Source organism: Lepisosteus oculatus, chromosome 10 (genome assembly GCF_040954835.1).
Source record: "Lepisosteus oculatus isolate fLepOcu1 chromosome 10, fLepOcu1.hap2, whole genome shotgun sequence".
NCBI classification, from domain to species: Eukaryota; Metazoa; Chordata; class Actinopteri; order Semionotiformes; family Lepisosteidae; genus Lepisosteus; species Lepisosteus oculatus.
This window is the reverse complement of record NC_090705.1, coordinates 3,805,602-3,828,148: the sequence shown is the minus strand read 5'-3', so window position 1 is coordinate 3,828,148 and position 22,547 is coordinate 3,805,602. Positions and strand designations below refer to the sequence as shown.

General features: G+C 42.5%; 2 protein-coding genes across 4 annotated transcripts; one reads left to right on the top strand and one right to left on the bottom strand.

Annotated features, from left to right (window-relative positions):
• Positions 1–2,794: 2,794 nt before the first annotated feature.
• Positions 2,795–13,291, top strand: mios (missing oocyte, meiosis regulator, homolog (Drosophila)). 3 transcript variants are annotated; one of them, XM_006636030.3, is made up of 11 exons: positions 2,795–2,854; positions 3,284–4,644; positions 5,078–5,176; positions 5,966–6,220; positions 7,359–7,528; positions 7,611–7,676; positions 7,984–8,142; positions 8,892–9,044; positions 10,716–10,920; positions 11,483–11,612; positions 12,224–13,291. In XM_006636030.3, the coding sequence occupies exons 2-11, from the start codon at positions 3,348–3,350 to the stop codon at positions 12,312–12,314; spliced, it is 2,625 nt and encodes an 874-aa protein (XP_006636093.1). In that variant the 5' UTR covers positions 2,795–2,854; positions 3,284–3,347; the 3' UTR covers positions 12,315–13,291. The 3 variants fall into 3 exon arrangements, with proteins under 3 accessions (XP_006636093.1, XP_015213707.1, XP_069050850.1); XM_015358221.2 differs by having other exon boundaries at positions 2,825–2,872; XM_069194749.1 differs by lacking the exon at positions 2,795–2,854 and adding an exon at positions 2,909–2,931.
• A 4,036-nt stretch (positions 13,292–17,327) lies between these two features.
• rpa3 (replication protein A3) lies at positions 17,328–20,473 on the bottom strand. The gene is made up of 4 exons (XM_006636031.3): positions 20,292–20,473; positions 19,331–19,405; positions 18,808–18,916; positions 17,328–18,258 (listed from the first exon to the last, which is right to left on the bottom strand). The coding sequence occupies exons 1-4, from the start codon at positions 20,388–20,390 to the stop codon at positions 18,176–18,178; spliced, it is 366 nt and encodes a 121-aa protein (XP_006636094.1). The 5' UTR covers positions 20,391–20,473; the 3' UTR covers positions 17,328–18,175.
• Positions 20,474–22,547: the final 2,074 nt, after the last annotated feature.

Sequence of the window (22,547 nt, the reverse complement as noted above, 5' to 3'; positions counted from 1 at the left end):
AATTCACACTCCCTTTTAGAAAATAATGTCTATGCACTTCTGACCAAATATTTTAAATGTCACCTAAATTTAACAAAAATAAATATTTATAGTCATGTGGGATAAGTATTTGGGAACAAAGGTCCAGAATATTTTTCCCGTGGGACCACGGAATGTGTGATAGAGCAGACGGGGAATAGCAAGAGGACATGTTGAACACACAGGATCTTCAGAGACACGGGAGGCACTTCTCTACACAAAGGGTTGTGGGTGTATGGAACAAGCTACCCCAGGCAGGCAGGTGAAGGTGATACAGTGGCTTTTTTTCAAAAGCAACACAATTAAGTTCTCAAATGAATTAGCTACTAGCAACCTAATGAGATACATTGGCCTGGATCGTCTCTTTGATTTTAATCTTTTGTAGGGTTTATGCCAGCAACTTAAGTATCTTTATGTGCCTTGCCAGGATCGAGCTATTCCAAAATCAGAGAACTCTCGGAAACACTTAATTGCTACCACAGACACTTGGCTTTTGCTATTTTCCACCTCCTACTCCAAGACAGATCTGACAAATTGAAAAACTTTAACTTCCCACAAGAACAAATGACTAAAACTAGAATTTCGTACTAGGAAGCCCTTTTGTGCTTTGATATCTGTTATGCTCATACATCATGAACCCTCCCACCAGAAAAGCTGAAGTTAAAGAAAAAATAGATATAATTTGAAACATTTCCAGAAGCCCTTTGAGAATTATCTTTCCAGATCTGAAAAAACCCCAGGATTTTTATAATGATGTTTTTATGTTGATTTCTAATATACATTACTTAAACATGTTTATCTGGATGTGCGTTAAAGGTCATTATTAATGTTGAAGAATATTCTGTAAGTAACAAAAATGCATCCCTCAAGAAAAGACCCCTGAATGACATAAACAATAGAAAGGGAACATTAGAGGTTAAAATTGCTCTGAAAAAAGAAGTTGTGATGTCTATTTCTGATGAAAACATGACTTGTGTTCAGCGTTGTGTTTTTTTTCTATTTCAGCGTGGAGTTTACTTTCCCTTGTTCCTTCGCTGCTCCGAGCTCTAAGCTCCAAGCAACAGAAACATGCTTATTTTAAAACTAGACAAGGCACTGCGTCTGCATATCTTTCTACACGTCAAAAACAAGTATCCCATTGTAAACATGCGCCTAGATTCTTGTCTCTTGCATATCGTTAACTGAAATCACCCATGAAGAGGAGGATTGTCATAATTCTCTTAAAAACTGTGACGGGAGAACATTTTTGCTGGGGGAGTAATTCGAATCTAATAAAACAAGCCTTTAACACTTGGTGATGAGACACCCACTCCTACAAGTACACACTAGCTATTGCCAGCTCCCAGGAATTTGTGACACGTGATTATTCAAGTGTACACAGTACATGCTGCTTTTGCACAAATTACAGAGTCTAATGATACAGATCATTCAAAAATCTCTTACTACCGGAACAGTTTAACGGGAGGGTTTACTACAGTTGTGCTTTCAAGTGGAAATCACGTGTGTGTATTTTTCAATGAAGCAAGTTTCCTATATCTATTATCATTACGCCAAAAACGGGCTAAAGGAAGGATGTGACACAAACCTAAACTCTGGAATATGATTTTAAAATAGACTAAAGAGAAAAAAACTGTTTCCATATCTTCAGACTTTGATATGGCCAGCAGCCATATCACCCTGCAACTCACATCTGGCAACCCACTGAAGCTCAGCAGGTGTGATGCAGGATGGGAGGTAGGTAGGTGCCTTTTCGGGCCATAAAGGCCCATGGGGGGCAAGGGCTACCATTTTTCTCAAACATCTGACACTGGAGGTGGCAGCATCACACTCCAGCTGGCCTGTTACCCCCAGAAGGATTAACCCCCTGGTACTCATTTGGAAAGCAGGCTGAGTGGACCTGGGAGCCGTCTGGAAGGAATTAGAGCAAGCAAAATCACTTACCCCTACCTGGGGTTGAACCCGAGACCTTCCAGTCAAGAACTAGACACCCTTGCTGCCTGAGCTACCACAGCTCACCGGGATGGGAGACCTCCAGGGAAAAACTCAGATTGCTGCTAGAAGAGGTATTAGAGAGTCCAGCAGGCGGCGCTCATCCCCGCGGTCTTCTTGAGTCCTAGTTGTGGCCTGAGTGACGGGGACACTATACTGTAAAAAGGCGCCGTCCTTCGGGTGAGACGTAAAACTGAGGTCCTGACTCTCCGTGGTCATTAAAAACACAGCGTGTGTCTTGGAAAGAGTGGAGGTGTCCCCCCGTGTCCCGGCCGAATTTGCCCCTGGCCTTTACCAGTCATGCCCTCCTAGTAATCCCCATCTCTGAACTGGCTTCATCACTCTGCTCTCCTCTCCACTGAGAGCTGGTGTGTGGGGAGAGGACTGGTGCATCATCCAGGTGGGGCTGCACACTGGTGGTGGTGGAGGGGATCCCCATTACCTGTAAAGCACTTTGAATGGAGTATCCAGGAAAAACACTATAAGTTATAGCACAATATAATCATAATAATTATTATTATTATTCTCTCTTCTCTTTTCAACATGGAATAAACCTATTACTTGTTCCTTATTATTTTTATTATTAAAATTCACCGACTTGTACAGTATTCCTTATAAGACACATCATGTGTAGAAGAATGCTAAACTACATATATTATTAACATTATACGCTATTTGGTACTTCTTTTTCTTAGATTCACATATTGGGCGTACATTCAAGCGCGATGCGGTAAGCGGCGCTGTATAATTTAACTCGAGTCCTGCGCAAGAACTGCCTGCCACGTAACTTGTTTCCCGGGGAATCATTTTGGTGTAGGACTGTTTTGGTGCCCGATGCTACTTTAATGTAAGAAACAAAAACATCGTGAGTTGCAACTGTTACTTTGTGCGTTTCGCATTTTGTCGCGGTGGCTTATCGTTATGGTGCGCATATAGTTTTGTTAATGGAGAAAGGATTTGCTTTAATTGTTTATTAGCTTGAGCTGCCAGTAGCGTGTTTCAGAAGTTTGCAGATCATTTTGTGTTCACGTGAGAGGTTATGATTCTAGATAGAAACTGCGGTTATAACATGGTTTGATTCAGGTATTTCCTCCCTGCTTCGGGTTGTCCGGATTTCTTAAGAGTTAATATTTCGTGCACGATTCTCTGCAAGCGCGGTACATAGTAGCTGCCGTCCTTTGGTCACGTTCCCTTAATCCAGTCATAAAATAATAATAAAAGTTGGGAAAACACGTTACTTTTCCTAATTTTAGTTGTTGTATTTGTTTCCCCCAAGTGATCCAGTGATGCCTGGATCTTGAGCTCACTGGAGCAGCGGTGATTGTTACTCGCCCAGGAAGATGAGTGCCTCGAAGCCCGATATCCTGTGGTCTCCCCATCACGTTGATCGCTATGTCATCTGTGACTCGGAGCTCAGCTTGTATCGCATCGCGTCGCTGGGGAGCGCGGAGACCAAAGCCGGAGTTCTCCAGCTCTCGGGAGAGACAGCAGCGACGCTGCTGGCAATCAATTCGGACACCCCGTACATGAAATGTGTAGCCTGGTACCCCAGGCCTGAGCCCGAATGCCTGCTTGCGGTGGGGCAAGCGAACGGACGCGTGGTGCTGACCAGTCTTGGGCAGAGCCACAACACCAAGTGCAAGGAATTAATGGGCAAAGAGTTCGTCCCGAAGCACGCCAGGCAGTGCAACACTTTGGCTTGGAACCCTGTGGACAGCAACTGGCTGGCCGCCGGACTTGACAAGCACCGGGCCGACTTCTCTGTATTGATCTGGGACATCAGCAGCAAATTTGCCCCCGAAGCCTCTGTCCCCACCGAGAAACTGCGTCTCTCGGCTGGCGACACCGACGCAGGCCTCGTGGTGACAAAGCCCCTCTACGAGCTGGGTCAAAATGACGCTTGCCTGTCCCTCTGCTGGCTCCCCCGGGACCAGAAGCTGCTTCTGGCCGGCATGCACCGCAACCTGGCCATTTTCGACTTGCGAAACACGAGCCAGAAGATGTTTGTCAACACTAAGGCCATCCAGGGGGTCACTGTTGACCCCCATTTCCATGACCGAGTCGCTTCCTTTTTCGAAGGCCAGGTGGCCATTTGGGATCTCCGGAAATTCGAAAAGCCGGTGTTGACCTTAACCGAGCAGCCGAAACCTCTGACCAAAGTGGCTTGGTGTCCCACCCGCACCGGACTTCTGGCCACCCTGACCAGAGACAGCAACGTCATCCGTCTGTACGACATGCAGCACACCCCGACCCCCCTCGGCGATGAGACGGAGCCCACCATCATCGAGAGGAGCGTGCAGCCGTGCGAGAACGTCATCGGCTCCTTTGCGTGGCACCCATCCAGCCAGAACCGCATGGTGGTGGTGTCGCCCAACCGCTGCATGACGGATTTCACGGTGTTCGAGCGCATCTCCCTGGCCTGGAGCTCCAGCACCTCCCTCATGTGGGCGTGTGGCAGGCACCTGTACGACTGCACGGAGGAGGCAGAGGCCGGCTCCCTCGAAATGGACATTGCCACTAAAATGAGGCAGCGAGCGCAGTCCAGATATGGCCATGACACTGAGCAGATCTGGAGGAACCACCTTTTAGCCGGTGGGGATGATCCTCAACTGAAATCTCTCTGGTACACTCTGTATTATATCCTTTATAGTAAAAAGGGTGATCTGTGACACGCCCGGTGATTCTGTCTGCATCTGAGTCCACATTGCTGTGAGCATCGCTCTGCACTTGAGCATCGCTTGCTTGTCCCTTCCTCTCTGTGTTGCGGTTTTTAATGAAACAGCCAACATTCCCCAGATCACTGTCGAGAGACTGATTGATTGGCTGGAGCTCAGTAATATACCAACTCCCCCCTGCCAGAACCATCATAGTCTCCGATGTGTGGTTTTTCTGTAATATATCCTCTTAAATCCAAATTACAGAGACTGTAAAACAAAGCATAAAAAGTTATATATATATATGTATAATGTGTTACTTTTCTTTTTGAATTGTATTTCTAGGTTCTATTTAATTGTATTTAAAGGTTCAGAGCACTTTTTATTTCAGTGTTAATTTCCTATGCATAAACCACTTATGAAACAGTACACTGAAGACCTGGAACAAAAGAACTTGGGGAACAGATTGCCTCTTGTCTATTCAGGCATAAAAAACATAGTGAAGTCAAGCTCAGGTAAGACATTTTTAACACACTTTTTCACTTCACACCGAATTGGCAGTGTCTTATGATTGAGTTGGTCTCCTCTTCCTTTCGATCTTTTTCTCTAATAGTGATTGCAATAGAACATACGGTTTCTTAGAAGTGCCCAAAAGCCCAATTTAAGTCATTGGCGTTTCATTAAAAGGTCCAGCAGTGTTTTAAAGATGTTACCACAGTGCAGAAACAGAAAAAAACGAAAGCAGTATGAACCTGTGCAGTGAAGTAGCTTAGCTGCCTGTAGATAAGCGTTAGGACCAGATTCTATGGGCAGCAAGTACAATATGATCAGTGTAAGTGTTGAGGAGCTACAATTAAAAAGGTGCATTTTATGTATTGCGTGTGAGATAGTGCTGTCCACATGAATTTTTTCTTTTTTAATTAATTTTATAATTTTTTGTAATCTCTTTCCCCATTATGCTCCGTGCACAGGAAATAGGCCTAGTCTTGCTCTCGGGAGGCTTTGGGGTGTCATAGCTGCCCGTACTCTTCTTTAACACTTCTTTGAAACTATTGGCAGACATTTGAGCTTCAGTCCCATCACACTGCTTTCTATCAAATTGTTGACCAGTGCTAACTGACAGATTGTGGTATCCGAAAGAAAGCTTGCATGTTCTAGGTTAGAGTAACTGGACTTTTGAATGGTGTTAGTGTGTCTGAGCTAAAGATGTTTTTAATGAGCTTAGGTTCAGTAGCTGCGCGTCGGGTTGCCAGCCGTGTCCCGGCGCCGCCAGTGACGGGCGTCCTCTCCCACTGGGCCCGCAGGCACGCTGGAGAGCTGCCGCTGCTGGAACGGGTCTGACCGGCCGGCCGACGTCACCCAGTACCGCAGCGAGGAGAGGAGCCTGGCACTGCGGCTGTGCGGCTGGATTAAGAGGGGCCCGGAGATCGACGTGGAGCCCTTCCTCAAGTCGCTGGAGCAGGAGGGGGAATGGGAGCGAGCAGCTGCTGTTGCCCTCTTCAACCTGGACATCCGCAGGGCCATCCAGATACTCAACACAGGAGCTTCCTCCGGGAAAGGTGGGGGTCCGCTTGCTAACAGATTTAAACGACGTACATGCATTGGGTACTTGATAATTGGTGCTGATGTTAGCAACTGTGTCTGTGTCTGTTAGGAAGCATCTTTATTCAGAGTTGCTGTAATACACATTTGTTTTTCCCCATAGAACCACGATTCGGATTTTTTTTTAGTTGTATATTTTCAAGCAGGAATTTTGAAAACCCTTCTTAAGCGTTATAAGCATTAAGTCTTCTTTAAAGTTGTCAGGGCTTGTCTGGCGCTGGGAAGGTGCCCTTTGTTTTGAAAAAGGCGCATTATTAACCTGTAAGAAAAAGTAAAGATTTTTCTTTCCCGTCCCAGGTGCAGTTGGGGTCATTCTCCTCCTCGGTTTGTTAACTGTAACACCGAGTCACAAAGCAGAGCTCCAGTAGCCATGAAACAAGCTGGTGCAGTTGTGGTTTGAGGTGTCGTGTTATAGACATACCTCAGATAGAGCAGCAGATGGTCATTCCTTCTGATACCCTTTTGTGGTCTTTTGATGAATCTGTGTTTGATGAGCAAGAGCTGTCTGACAGCAGTCTGCTCTAACAGTAATGATATGGAAGTTGGCTAAGCACTCCTACAAGTATACTGATTAAGGATCCCAGGCCTGGTAACCCCAGTGTGTCTGCTGGTTTGCAATAATTGGTTACTTAATTGAACTGATACTTGAGCAAATCATTTAATTATGCCCTTTTCATTGTTTTATGCTTACATCCCCAGGTATTTATGAACATTTTAGGTAAATTAAAATCTCTGGCAGTTCTAGAAATGGAGAACACCTCAGATATTAGGTCTGATTAGGAAATAATTCGTTTAAACAACAAAACGTCCTGTCATAAGCTTGTCGTAACTGTTTCCACTAATAACACTGTAGACAATGTGTATTGATAGTACAACTTAAAATGTGCTTAAAATTTTGTTACTTTCAGTAATGGAGGGCAAATGCCAGCATGGTTTAGATCTTATGTCAGTGGTTTTATGGTATCTGAGAATATGAAGAATGAACGTGTAGCTGAGGAGCATGTGATCAGAAAACGCTGGCCAGCCTAAAAGGGTGACTAGACGGTTGTTTTGATAGATGTGCTGGAGATTAAGATGTGTGTTTTTGTATTGCAGGGGATTTGAATCTCAATGTTGTAGCGATGGCCCTGTCTGGGTACACTGATGAGAAGAATTCGCTGTGGAGAGAGATGTGCAGTACGCTCAGGCTGCAGCTGAGCAACCCCTATCTCTGTGTGATGTTTGCCTTCCTAACCAGTGAACCAGGGGCGTATGATGGAGTGCTGGTATGTTGATATAACATAAATACACTTGTTGATGTCTGAGGCAAGACTGATCTTAACTTATCTTTTCTCTTCCTACCTGCAGTATGAGAGCAGAGTGGCTGTCCGAGACCGCGTGGCTTTTGCCTGTATGTTTTTAAGCGATGGGCAGGTGAGGTGCTTTGTATTCAAAAGTATATATGCTGACCTGATAAATTTCAACTCTTATTGTCTAAAGTTAAAAAGGACAGAGGTTAATTACACAATTCTGAGGAAATAAGAATTGGGTCTGTAATAAGAGTGATTTGCGGCTGTACTTTGATGTTCCTTTTACTGGGGCGTAAGCATTAAACTGAAGTGGACATTTGATGTTTAAGTAGTGTTCGGTATTTACTGTTGTGGTCGTCTTTGAGGATGGAATTTAATTGAATGAGTGTTTTCTTGCTGATGGCACTAATTGGGCTCTTGTGTTTTTTCAGCTGCCCCGATTCATTGAGAAGCTGACTAATGAGATGAAGGAGGCTGGGAATCTTGAAGGGATCCTCCTCACCGGCCTGACAAAGGATGGTGTGGATCTGATGGAAAGTTATGTTGACAGAACTGGGGATGTCCAGACAGCTAGCTTCTGCATGCTGAAGGTACTGTGGGTACTTTCTCAGGCCCAAGAGGAACACGAGAGTGCTGGCCAACAGGAGGGGGCCTTAAGGCCCGTCTTCCTTGTTTGGTGACTGAGCAGCTAAGTGGCTGGTATAATTATGCCGCATCGTCTCTTAAAAAGTTCCTTTACTACTTAACTTCAACTCTTTGTGTAAAGAAGTCTTTTCCTAATCTCCGCCCTAAATGAATTTCCTTTTGGTTTTCATTGGTGTCTTTATTTCATTACCAGATATGAAATAGACATATCTGTATCCGTTAGGATTTTATATACTTGGATCAAATCTCCTTTTTTACAGACTGAGCAAGTTTCACTTCTTTAACCTGTATATGACAATCCTACAATACTAGGGGGAGTCATTCTTGTTGCTTTCCTCTGAGCTCTCAGTATCTGCAAAATGAGTGTAATATCTTTTTATGGTATGGTGACCGAAATGTAACACAGTGCTCTAAATTATGCCTTGCTAGCAAGTATTCCCATTACACCCACTAGTTGGTCGGTCTTTTAGAATTTCAGTAAGCTTAATCCATTGTGAAAAACCTGTTTATTAATGTTGAGCGCTGAGGCAGCCTAAGGGTTGTCCTAAAAGCACAGGGTTCAAGTCTGGACTACACCCTGGATGGGATGCCAGTCACATAGCATATTCCTTCATACAGTAGCTGATGTTCTAAATCAAAGGCTTAGCTGTGTGATGCATTGTGTACATTTTGCAGTTTTTCTTTTCCCGCAAAGGGTTCTCCTGAAGAAGTGGTCAAGGACAGGAGAGTCCAGTGCTGGATTGAGAGCTATCGCAACTTGTTGGACGCTTGGAGGTTCTGGCACAAAAGAGCAGAGTTTGATATTCATCGGAGCAAACTGGACCCTAGCTCTAAGCCCCTGGCACAGGTGAGGCGGGCTTCTGAATTCATGACCAGCCTTTAGACATATGCTGTCCACTGAATAGACAGTGCTGCAAAAAAATTCAAATGACAGAATCCATTAATTCACCCACCAACATCAAACAGCTTGTTTAATTAAGTTTTTTGGCTTTCTGCACAGTGAGATTGCAATATTAAATGCTGTTTTTAATGCATCACATCTTCAGTATAATGAAATGATTTGTGGAACTGCTTACTTATTTGATTTAGGGTATCGGTCTGTACTTGTTCTGTATGTAACTGAAAAGCTGTTTGTATAGACCGATGGTAGTATATTTCCTCTCAACCAGAGATATCTCCCTTATGGTTTTTAACAGAAAAAAAGGTGTGGCCCAGGTGTAAGCAGACATTAACATTCATCAACTAAAATATGACAAAAAGGTGATGACTTCAGTGCTGTTGTTGACTTTGTTGTAATCAAACCTGTGCCAGAAGGAACAAGGAACTTCAGTGTTATGTTTGACTCTGTTGTCATTCAAAGGTCATGTTACAAATATTACAAAGAATCTCAGTTGTTCACCTGCGTGTCATTGCTATGTTAAAACCATTTCTCAAATATCTGATACTGAAGTACTGATATATGGTTTTATTTAATCAAGATTAGATTACTGTAATACGTATTAAGGTACAAGATAAGCTTCATAATTTTGCAGTTCATGTACTAAAACTGCTCTGCATATGCATATAGATCCCTGCCTATGTAAGTTGCACTGGCTCTCTGTGCAATTTAGAGATACAAATATGTGTACCTTTAATGTTCTTCTGTTCACATGTTAAGCACAGAATAGTCTATCTCTAAATTATCTTAAGGATGTATGATTATACATGGTTATGCTCCAGTCTGAGACCTGCTGTTCAGACAGTCTTACTTCTGTGAAGACCACGCTCCACACAGTGGGCAGTAGAGATGTCCATGGAGCTCTGTGATTGTGCATGCTTTTAAAGTGCATTTAAACACCTGTCATTTCAGTCTTTGTCAGGCCAATCTTTTAATGTGGAATTTAGTTTTAGTCTTACTTGGCAAAAGTGTTGTGTTTTATTTCCTTTCTCTTTACTTCTGCTGTCTATCTACTATTGCACAACTTGAGGTTTTTGAAAGTCCACTCCTAAATGAAATGTGTTATGTACTGTGATATGATAAAGAAAGCTTATTTCATCAGGTTTGTGGGTTGGGTGCCGCATGTCTTTTAAAAATCTGATGAAATAATGTAATGTATTGCAAAGGTGGTTTGTGGAAGACATTTCAGTCATTTATATGCATAGATCTATGGATTTCTATTTTAACGTGATAGGTTTATGATTTCACCACATGATGGTGCTGTTAGCATAGCACTTTATATGGATGATTCAGAGAGCTACACAGTCTGTAGTGTGTTCTTTAATTTAAAAAAAACATTTTCATATGAATTACTCTAAAACAATTTGCTGTTACCCGTTATATGTGAAAAGATCTGGTATTTTGGGAGCCATTTGGGATTCTCGTGTTTCCCAGGTATGAGTGAAAAGCGTGCAACAGCTCGGCATTTTGGGGTGTCATGTATACACAAGGGTGCCAGACTGGCAGCAGGGTGAGGAGAAGAGGTACAGTCTGCAGCGCACCTTAACGTGCTTCCTCCCTGTCCCCACAACGGCCGCACAGGTGTTTGTGAGCTGCAACTTCTGCGGGAAGTCCATCTCCTACAGCTGCTCGGCCATGCCTCACCAGGGCCGGGGCTTCAACCAGTACGGAGTGAGCAGCTCTCCCACCAAGTCGAAGGTGACCAGCTGTCCGGGCTGCCGCAAGCCCCTGCCCCGCTGTGCCCTGTGCCTCATGAACATGGGCACCCCAGTATCCAGCTGTCCAGGTACCTGGGGGGGTAGTTTTAGGGCATAGCGACACCTTTAGGAGGACGAATCCCTGTGCGCATAGTCTTAAGTAGGTTTTCGGACAAGCTTTTGACAGCTTGGAACTTTAGTGACAAACCATAAAAACCACCAAACAAACGACATTATTGGTCTCATGAAGGGATGGAGGCAGAAAGGGACAACACTGGTTGTTGAGATTATAATTAGTTCAAGTCAAAACCGCCAAACAGAGGACATTATCTGTTCAAGTAGGGAGCTGCGTCAGCATGCGCAGGCTGCAAAGGAACAAGTGCAGGTTTATCCCATGCTGAAAACAGAAGAAAAACACTTATTTCGATTGCGGAGCCTTCTTCACACCCATTCACACCCGGAGAAGGCTCCACAACTGATACGTTATGTTTCTTTTCTTCTCTTTTCAGCGTGGAATAAACCTATACCTGTTCCTTGACATCATCTTTTATCAGTCTTGTGTAGGGAGGGAGGCAGAAAGACATGGCGCCCCGCTGGCTGCCAAGATGACCATGTTGTGGGCACGTTCTGATTTTTCCCCATCTGTGCTAGGAACCGGGAAGTCGGATGAAAAGGTAGACCTCAGTAAGGACAAGAAGCTGGCCCAGTTCAATAACTGGTTCACCTGGTGTCACAACTGTCGGCACGGAGGCCACGCGGGACACATGCTGAGCTGGTTCAGGTGAGACGGGGGCCCGGGGGCCCGGCTGCACTCTCCTCTGCCTCCAGCCCGCTGCCATGTCCGACCGTGCATGTGAAATAGACACCTCGACTGCATTTCCACTTTCATCAAGGTTTTAAGGGAATGAGCATTTGACAGTTTATAGAAGTTTAAGTAGGGGAGCTGCGTCGGCTTGCGTAGGCTGCAAAGGGACAAGTAAAGGTGTATTCCAGGCTGAAAAGAGAAGAAAAGAAACACAATGTTTCGGCTGTGGAGCCTTCTTTAGGTGTCTTCAGATGTCCACACCTGAAGAAGGCTCCACAGCCGAAACGTTGTTTCTTTTCTTCTCTACTTGTTCTTTTACGATTTATTATCTGAACTAGACTAATGCACATTGTAACATAACACCACAAATGCGTATAAAAGTGATTTTATTTCAGGCCTGAAAAGCAAATTAGAGTTCCACACTGCTTTGATTACATCCTCATGGAGTTTTTGGATTTTTAGGTTGCGTAATAATAAGCTTATTTCTCCTACGATGCTGAATGAAAACGAATTAAGTTTAGAGCATCTTGCTCAAAAGGAAACAAATGCAGTTGGAGGTGCTGAAACTGTGTACTTTCCTTCTGCAGGGATCACCATGAGTGCCCTGTCTCTGCTTGCACCTGTAAGTGCATGCAGCTGGATACTACGGGAAATTTAGCCCCGTCAGACACTGCCTAAACATGAAGGATGACACTCAACGCCCTGCTTCCTGCAAAGTGTCTTTCAGACGCCTTCGTATATACCTCTTTGACGAGAAGCACTCAAGGCTCTGGAGTAAAGCACAGAAGAAAATTTCCATCATCCATCCAAGCAGTTTGATGTGTGAAAGGTTCTGATGGGTTGACAGGCATGTGCTCCTGAAACCAGCCTGTCAAGAGTGTCAACTATGTCTTGTTCAGCAGATCGGGGCCATTCACTGTCATAGACCCCCTCCAGGATCTGAACTGATCTGTAGTTTCAGTTCTGAGCACCCTTCAGGGAAATTCCCCCGCTGACACTGAATAGTCCTTGAACCGATCATGTGAGACAAACCCAGAATTAAGTACTGGCACTGTCTGAAACGTGAGGCTGAAATAATGACATGCCTTCGAACAACAGACAGCTGAGTCGAACTGGCCATTAGTTGCTTTATTTAAACTGCCCATGCTAAAAAAAAGGAAAAAAATAACCTTTTAATTCACAGAAGTCCGTAAAATCATAGATATGTTTAAAAAATCTTAAATTATTAAAAAAACGTAGTACAAAATGACCATTATAAAAGAAGATGTAGATTATTGCTTGTTTGTGTTTTAAACATTTTGGGCTGATGTGTGTTTGGGAAAATGCAAGGGCTTACACTTTTGTGTTCCTGATTATATTGCTAATGAGTTAAATAGTATACTTGAATATTTGATTATGCATATTTTACATTTTGATAAAAACAAATCTTCTGTATAATCTTGTATATTTACATTTATTCCTTATAAAGGATTTCTATACACATGGAAGGGACAACAAAATAAATTTATGTTTGTATTTTCAGATCCTAAAGAATGTTTTCTAAAATTCAGTTTTTCTTTTTAAGTTTCTGCAACTTAGTATGTCAAAAGCTCTGGGGCGGAGAATACAACTACATTTTTTGTGTTGAAGCTCGTAAATAAATTGAGATGACTGAAGTACAGTATTTCACAATGTGACCATTTGTGTACTTAAATTTTATTACTGATGTTCTTCCTTCTGGGCTTAGTATTAGCATTCCTAATTTAAAAACCTCAAGGCATATCTCAGCATGTTGTAGCCTGAGAATCCAGTAGAACTCCAGAGTATGAGTATTGTATGAAACTAATGCAGAACATAGATCAGGGAACGGTTTGAGTAATTTTGTTCTTCCTTTTCTTACTTTTCAGTTTGGAATTAAGTTGTTCTTGTTCACATGCAGAGTATGTTGCTTTCATGAAATATTGAAATTTCATGCGTAGCTTCAGGTGCCAAAACTCCACATGCTTGCACAAAACTAAAGGCAGCTCAATCTGGGACGCATTTGTGCTCCGTCTTGATTGAGTACAAAGTTTAATTTTAAAGTTAATTAAGCAGTTGTGCTGTCTGTCCTGCCTTGCTCCCTCTGGTTCTGGAACTGGTTTAGCACACCAGAAAAAGGGGCTCTCTGGTGGTGGATGAATGATTTTGCTAGTTAACATATAACAAGATAGTCTTTAATACAAGGCAGAGTTCACTTATACTGTATAGATTTTGCAAGGAACAAGTCCAATTTTAAAATCCTCCCCCCTTAAAAGTACAAATCAAATCAAGTATTGGTGGTTTTTAGTATCAGTATTTTCATATTAATATGGGGTGGCATGGTGGTACAGCAGTTTGCATTGCTGCCTTGTAGCACTGGGATCCTGGGTTTGAATCTTGCTGTGCTATCTGTGTGGACTTTGTATGTTCTCCCTGTGCTTGTGTGGAGTTCCTTCAGGTGCCCCTGTTTCCTCCCACTAAGGACATCCTGGTACGATAATTGGCTTCTGGGAAAATTGACCCTGGACTGAGTGTGTGGGTGTTTGTGGGTGTCTGTCCTGCGATGGACTGGAGTCCATTAGTATTATTATACTCCCTTGCATGGAATATGAAGGCATAATATATTAACTTTTTGGTGTCATGGAGAAAAAAAAACAAATCAGTTGGCATTACAGTTGCTTATGCTGCACTTGGAGTACAAAACAGCAGGCCCTTTTCTGATATCATTTGATTTGTGAAATGGCTCCATGGTATTTAAAAAGAATAACTTCATATCTGTCCTTTTGTTTTTTGATGTCACAAACTTCTCGAATTCCTTAGTTATAATGCATTTTAATTTTTTTCACTTCACATTAAGGAACGTCACACCAGGAAAATGAAACAGAACACTGGAAAGCTGAATTTAAAAATAAATCATAAAGAAAAAAAAAGCTTTGGACTTCTAGACTGTATGACAGTAGTTTTAGGTATGAATTTCAGAATGAACATTTGTTGCCTTGTAGTGTCCAACTTTTATTGCCAAATCTGACTTCTCGGAGGTCATACTACTGTGTCCTTATCTGCTGCACAGAAAGAACAGGTATTTAAAATAAAAGAACGATTAACATTCTACTTATTTAAATGAGTTACATAATGTACTTGAAACTTTAATGAAAATAAACTTAATGCTGTTTTGATGTTTGTTTTGAAAACCCTTGTCTTGAAGAAAAAGAGAGGTCAACAAATAAATCTCAGATCCAATAAGTTTGTGTACTCATCTTCTCTGAAAGTGCATACTTCTGTAAATTAAAAAAGGAACCGTTTGTCATTCTCATATTATGTCATTTGATAATGATGGGTCTAATTGTTGTACTGTATGTGAATGATCATATTCTGTTGGAATACAACTGAGAAACTTAGCCTCTAGCATTTTTTCTAAACCCAAGAACAGGACTAGACAAATGTAAAAAATATAATTCCTTATTTTACTGCACAACTGCTATGAAACCCTCTTGTACATCCAACTAGACCGCTGACAGTAAATGTCACAAAAATCAAAAACAGTGCTCGATACTTCAACTGCAGCTGACATTTTAACTGCATACAGACTTTTTTATTTGATTTTGCTGTGCCAATAAAATTGCTTACATAGACAGTTTGAAGTTAAAATATATTTCAGGCGAGTATTCCCCTTTATGTAAAGGGCCCTTTTTTCTTAGAAAAAAAAATGGATGTAATGCCCTTTGGAAAGAAAGACTGTTCCATAAATATAGTGAGCTGTTTGTTTGAGATTTGCATATTATATGCACCAAATGCAACCAAACATTTGTCATGGATGAAAAAGAGTGACTAAATTCCTTGAAATGTGCATGCGAAATGTAAACCCAGTTTAACTACAAAAATGTATAAGATCTGTGTAATATTTAACAAGACATGTCTTAAGGTCTTGTTCCCTACATGGTGATGCCACGATAAACTAGATGTTGAGTGTAACCGAGCATGGAGTGTGCTAAACTTGAATATCAAAGTCTGCTGTTACAAACTATTTTAGATGTCACACTCCATCAGTGCACACTACAATGACGAGCATAATATCCACGTCTGTATGCTGTGCACAAACGAGTTCTGGACAGGCTTGGTGGCAGTTCTGTTATGTTTTGGGGGAGGTGTCACCCATTCAGGAGATCACAGCCAGGGAGTGTGATGGCAGCCTAACACAGTATAGATTCAACATTCTCAGCTCGCTACTGACTGGTCAGGGTCTTGAACTTCGACGTGAAGTGAAATGGGTGCCAGTACCTCCCACCCCATGGTAAACCACTAAGAGAAGATGAACAAAAAGAATAAGTTATTCATGAGGATCAACCCATTCTTGTTTAGAATAACTGCTTACACTAATAGAGCGCTTTACAGGTAATGGGGATCCCCTCCACCACCACCAATGTGCAGCACCACCTTGCTGATACAATGGCAGCCATAGTGCGCCAGAACGCTCCCCACACCAGCTCTCAGTGGGGAGAACAGAGTGATGAAGCCAGTTCAGAGATGGGGATTATTAAAAGTCTATGATTGGTAAAGGCCAGGACGCCAGGATAACACCCCTACTCTTCAAGAAACGCCCTGGGGTTTTTAACAACCACAGTCAGGACCTCGTTTTTACGTCTCATCTGAAGGATGGCACCTTTTTTACAGTATAGTGTCTCCGTCACTATACTGGGGCATTAGGACCCACACAGACTTCAGGGTGAGCGCCCCCTACTGACCTCACTAACACCTCTTCCAGCAATAACCTTAGTTTTTCCCAGGAGGTCTCTCATCCAGGTACTGGCCAGGCTCACACCTGCGGAGCTTCAGTAGGCTGCCAGTTGTGAGCTGCAGGGTGAGATGGCTGCTGGCCATCCTCTAAATAAGATGAGCAGCAGTTCTACATTTCAATCACTCAGTTGAATTTTTTGTCATTTTGACTTGACTAGACAAGTGCATGTCTAAAGTTCTCAAGCTTAAGGCTGTAAATGCTGAAGACATTGTTTGCAGGCAGCACTCCCATGTAATGATTACTAATTAATCTGACAGCTGTGTTCTTTTTTACACTGTATATAAAATTGTCAAAGATAATTAATGCAAGTTTGTAAGATCGAAAAAGGAATGTTTTCTTTCCATTTGTGCGTGTGAGAGGTGTTACAGATATACTTACGTGAACTGTAATACATCGGTTTGGAACATCACTTTTTGGGTCCTTTATTAGTGTCAGAATGACGCTTTGAGAATTAGTTTATGATTATGTGGACCCTAGACTTCGAGGGACTGCGAAAAATGCTTCTTTCAGAGTTTTCAGAACTGGAACTCGCAGTCAAAGATTGTGGGTACCCTTCAGGTGACTGGCATGTATATATACAGACAAAGGAACAAGTAATACTGTAGGTTTATTCCATGCTGAAAAGAGAAGAAAGAAAACACAACGTTTCAGCCATGGAGCCTTCTTCAGGTGTCACCTTGACCACCTCTGTGGTTGTCACCTTGACACCTGAAGAAGGCTCCATGGCCGAAATGCTGTGTTTTCTTTCTTCTCTTTTCAGCATGGAATAAACGTATTACTTGGTCCTTTGCAGCCTACGCAGCTCCCCACCTGAACTACATACAGACAATTTGTTTCAAATAAACATTACAGAACCACAACTGTAAACTTAATCTATTAATAATACATTGATGCAGTAAGTCTTTACACCAATTATATTTTAATGATATGCTTGCTTTACATAGTATATTCTTTCACCAGAATAGTTTTAATAAACTGAAGACCCAACTTCAGAGGAAAAAAAAAAAGTTGGACCGGGTCTTGACAGAAGGTGATAAACGTCTAAGAATGACCATGGCTGCCAAACACAGGGCTTATAGGAGTGTTGCAGGGTTATAAACCTGTCAAGAACTTTTCCATTTTTAAAAACCATGGAAAGAACATTAACCCATTATGAAAAATACTGCAGTTTTGTATTATATATTTCTAGTGGCACAGTTGTTAAAGTAAAGAAGAATGAGTGCAATACTATTCAAATAGTTCATGTCTGAAAGTAAAATGGTAAAACTTATGGACTACAAAATAACACTGTGCTGGTGAAAAACTGAATTTCAATATTCGATAGTACTGAATACAATTAAGCTGCTGAAATACATGTTGCCCCCAAAAACCATTTCCATTAGTTTCAAACACCATAAAACTATGTCTAAAAACATAATCAGATCCAAACATTTATTGTATAATCCAATATCCTATAATTTCTAAGAAATGGTTTCAAACATTTTTTGCAAAAGAGGACAAACACTAAGACAAATTCAAAACAATCTGCAGGTCATATAATTCAGTATCTTAAAATCAATTATCACAAAAACAGAACAATGCAAGAGCTTTAGTGATTAAAAAGCTTCAGTCAGTCAATGGGTTAATGACATCTCATTTCTTACGGCAAGGGTCTCAAAACTAGAAGACATCAGGCCCTCTGGAAACTGAGCAGAACTATGTTCTGTTTTACAGAGCTTTTGACAGTTTGCTTCGACAGCCAAGAGCATCACTCAGTTGCTGAAATTTCAAAAGGATAATACTGGGGAAAATCATGAATTATTTTCAGGGCTTCATTGTATAGCCCCATATCTGCAATAGAATCAGAAAAAAAGATATTAAACTTTCATTAAAAAACAGCTTTCTCCAAACAAATCACACATGGAATCGTTCTTGGTTCTGTGAAGCACAGTAAGTAGAGCTCATACTGTCAAAATGAACGGCATGTTTCTTTATCTGGATACGAGGGCTGGGAAGAGACAATAAGAGAAGGGAAGTTTGTCTGCAGCAGTGAGGCAACCTGCTAAGTTTTTCATTGTGCCTCGTTGCTCATTTCAATGCACAAAACGTCTCGCGGACTGTGTGCTGAAGTTACTATTACTACTGGTACAATCTGGAATGGCTCTTCAACTGCCCATTCCCAAGAACAACGTCGGTTCGTCCCGCAACACCTGGGCGGGAGCCCGGGCGCAACAGGGAACCAGCCGAGCGAGCTAAAGGAGACCCCCCCCAGCCCAGGCGGCTGAGGTCCCTGCTACACGCAGGGAGGGCGACGCCGTCACCGTGTCCGAACGAGCTCCGCTGCAAATGCGCCACAAGATCCGAGGCGGATGTGGCGGAGCAGACGTGCTTCTCACTCACCGAAGCTGTTCTTGTCCTCCCGGAGCGAGGTGTACGCGTTGGCCATTATGGTAGCTTTAGGTGTAACCCGGCCTATGACCTCTGCGACCCCACTCAGCTCCTCTTCTAGCTAAGAGGAACAAGCAAGAAGCCGGAGTTTAGCCAATACAGATGAGGTGTCCAGCGGTCCATCATAACAAAGCTCTTCATTCCTGGCGAGAGGTGCGACCACCTGCAAGCACTGGTGCATGGAAAAACGCCAGTCTTATGTCAGAAGTCACAATAACCTCAAATAACCTCTGCAATTCATACAGAACAAACATGTTTGTGAAATACACTAAACGAACGCCTTTGATTCTACTTAATAAAGCAATAAAAGTACAAGGCATTACTTCCATACTGACCCTCTGGAGTACAGTCTGAACTGGCCCTATCTAACAAATCCGGTACAATCTTACAGTCTTAAAGGGCACCTCTCGAATACAAGGAACGAGCAGACTTTTTTTTTGATGAGATTGATATCGGAGCGGTTTTAGAAACCTACGGGTTCGTGGAGCTCCACTGACACGGCCTTGCCTTCTCCGTCAGAAAGGGAAAAAGATTTCCCAGAGGGGTGAACCTGGGAAAGCAGAGATCGGATGAGACACGCGTGGCTGCAGGGGCTCTGTCCTGCTCTCAGCCACGACAGCGACAAGAGTCGCGGCACCTCGTGTTCGTCCACAAAGCAGGCACGGGCCGAGAGGTTACAATTCAAGGGTTAATTCGGGAAGAAAAAAAACATCTGTTCAGGGATTAACAGTAAAATAATACAATAGCTGAAATCACTGCGACGAGACTGATCGGAGCTCTCTTGATGCTTGATGTTTTGCTTCTATGGCCGTTGACTAGTTTTTCTGCACCCAGACGTCACCCATCTCTCTCTCAGGTGCAACTAAGCCATTTTGTTTTCAAAACAAACTTACATCTGCACCCATTTATAGAGCGGTGTATTTTACTGGGGGGTAACTTTAAATGAAGAACCTAATTGGACCACAGCAGTGTCTCACCTCGGATTTGAGCTCACAACTTTCTGGTTATGTGTCCATAGCGCCAAACCAACGCCAGCATTAGACGTAAATGACATTGCAAAGCCCTTCTAGATCGCTTGTAAAAAAAAAAAGAAGTTGTAGAACACACTGCATCCTAGAAAAATATTTTCACCATTTTCATTTCAGCATAAACATGAGCTCACAGTTTTGTTTTCCCGACACAACCTCAACAACCCGATTTCAGCCCTAAGGCCTGAGGTTATGTCTTTCGCTGACAGGGTAATTAACAATAATTACGTGATACAGTTTCTGAACAGACCCTTGCATTGTTAGAGAGATTACAAATCCACCCCGAGAACGGAGGGGGTAAATTTAACACTGTTCTACCAACTCCACATGCCTGGTAATATTATTGAACAAGCAACACTTGTTCCTACTTTCCTACCTAGCCAAGAAACATACAAACCAATCACGCACCTTTTCGACGCGTCCCACGAAACACACCGGCTTATTTACATACTGAGATAGCATACTGGCATTAATGCGAACTTTAGGACCTGCAAATATATCTGCCATGATCACAATTTAACAGCGGCAACAGCCAGCGCGGGAAATCTCTCATTTCCGCCAAGGAGCGATTCCCCGCCTGCGTCATTTTTCCCTACCCGATTTCGTGAGGACGACACGCCCTACTCAACCACGGAAGGAGGGTGTGTGTGTGTGTGTGGGCGTGGCTTCGGTGAAAGTCTGCTTGTGATTGGATACAATCCAATAGTAACCCGCGAGCCTGCGCGCCATTGGTTACGCCCCCTCCCATAGCGAGAGAGACCTGGAAGCCTTACCTAGCTGTGGCGATAGAGATAGACGAATTTAAACTAGTTCCAAATCACAGCCCTTGGTAAACTGAAAGTGAATGAAACAAAAAACCCTAGACCTTCAGGGAGAGTGATGCCTCCTGCGGTTTACGGGCCGTGTCGCTACACGAATTCGGGTATTGATGGTCCCCGCTTTGAGCCTGCGCAGTAGCGAATCCTAGAAAGCGCACATGTGCGGTGCTCTCCTGTTTACAAAGGACTAAGTGCGCATGTATTTGTATGGTGATCTCACTGGTTAGCTGGGATCTGGGGTGTTTTTTGAAAATGTATTTTAATTAGACTTAACACAGATATGCGTTTGGCGCTCAGATTGTAACCTGTCTTACTCGGAAATGGTGTTTCAAAATAGTGAACAGCAGACAAGGGAAACTGGTATCTTGTTCCAAATTTACAGTAGCATAACAGATTTTTGTAAATAATATATTTTTTTACACAGCACCCTGCCGGGGATATTATAATTGTGTTATGCAACAATTTCCCCCGCAAATTTACCAAACAGATGTCCGTTTTATGTGGAGTAGTTTTAATTGTGCACCAAGAAAGTTTATCAATTAGAAAACTGCAAGCTGGTGTTTAAGCTTCTAAGTAGTTTAACAGTGCGAATAAACTATGAGGAAACGAGACGAGTGCTTAAATATTTCAAAAGTTGGTCTATGCCGATTGTGTGTGAGGTGTGTTGAATATGTACTTTTGCCGTTCCTAAACCAGCAGATATCTTACGTCTGAGAGCAAGATAGCGGCGAGACAGCCAATGTGATTTATGTACGAACCCATTTTTCCAGATAACTTTATTGGCACTAGGATGATGCTCATTGATCCGTCCTAGAACAGCAGTGTCGGTGGGAAGATGACCTAAAAGCATTTGAAGCACAAACAGAAAGTAGCTTTGGTTCTGGAGTTCTGCTATTTTTCAATTCAGTCATATGGGCTTCATGGTAGGCTGCGCAGTTTCAGTGTAGTACTGCCACCTACTGTAGCGGAGTAGAAAGTGCACAGAGTAAACACCTGGTTTATCTTGATTTAATAAGCCGTTCACTCGTGTTCTCACGTTCATTCCAGCCTGAACTCTTAATTGGAAGAGTGACTGGAATCACGTATTCACTACCTGTCTTTACTCCTTAAAAACCTGGTAGACTACCCTCCAGGAAGACCAGGGTTGAATATTGCTGTATAAATTCTACAAAAACCAACACATTTCTTAGACACTTTTAATAAAAAAGTCTTTATAAGTTAAACAAAATATCTGTTAAGACTTGCTACATCTTTCTGATATAAGTGAACTTGCATGAATCATTTCTTTTCTGTGGGATGTCTCCACTGAAATGAAGTCTACAGATTCCGATTCCTGATCCACTCTGACTAAAAATTATTCACTCCCTTCTAATGATGTCCCACTTTGCTGAATTGGAAATTATGTTTATAGAACTTTATAAAAGCATGTGTTAATGGGCTGCTTCTCTGCTCAAACACTGGATAGCTTGTCAAGAGGAAATCCTGGTTCAGTTTGTTCGAGACCTAACACTTGGATGAAAATTCACCTTTCAGAAGAACAATGATTCAAAGGACAGGCTTAAGCTACACTGGTGTGTCTCAGTAAGAAGAGAGTAATTGCTCTTAAGTGGTTCAATCCTGACTTGAATCTGGTATAAAAACTGTGAGAAGACTTGAAAATAGCTGCTCATCAGTGATTCCCCTACCAACGTGTCAGTTTGAGCACGTTTGCAAAGAAGATCTGGCAAAAAATGCGCCATCCCACTTTGAAAAGGTAGTAAAGAGTTATTATGTTCAGCCTAGAAATTGTCCTGTGCATCCTTCTCCTAGCGCGGTTTAAATGAGCGCTGCTCGTTCAAGCTGGAAA

What these genes read in the sequence shown, in the direction of transcription:
- mios (XM_006636030.3), top strand. Translation starts at nt 3,348, where the DNA reads ATGAGTGCCTCGAAGCCCGATATCCTGTGGTCTCCCCATCACGTTGAT. An exon ending in TCTCTGGTACACTCTGTATT is followed by an intron (nt 4,645 to 5,077) that starts ATATCCTTTATA and finishes TGCATAAACCAC; the next exon opens with TTATGAAACAGTACACTGAA. An exon ending in CATAGTGAAGTCAAGCTCAG is followed by an intron (nt 5,177 to 5,965) that starts GTAAGACATTTT and finishes CTGGGCCCGCAG; the next exon opens with GCACGCTGGAGAGCTGCCGC.
- rpa3 (XM_006636031.3), bottom strand. Translation starts at nt 20,390, where the DNA reads ATGGCAGATATATTTGCAGGTCCTAAAGTTCGCATTAATGCCAGTATG. An exon ending in TCGTGGGACGCGTCGAAAAG is followed by an intron (nt 19,406 to 20,291) that starts GTGCGTGATTGG and finishes CTGCTTTCCCAG; the next exon opens with GTTCACCCCTCTGGGAAATC. An exon ending in GGAGGACAAGAACAGCTTCG is followed by an intron (nt 18,259 to 18,807) that starts GTGAGTGAGAAG and finishes ATTCTATTGCAG; the next exon opens with ATATGGGGCTATACAATGAA.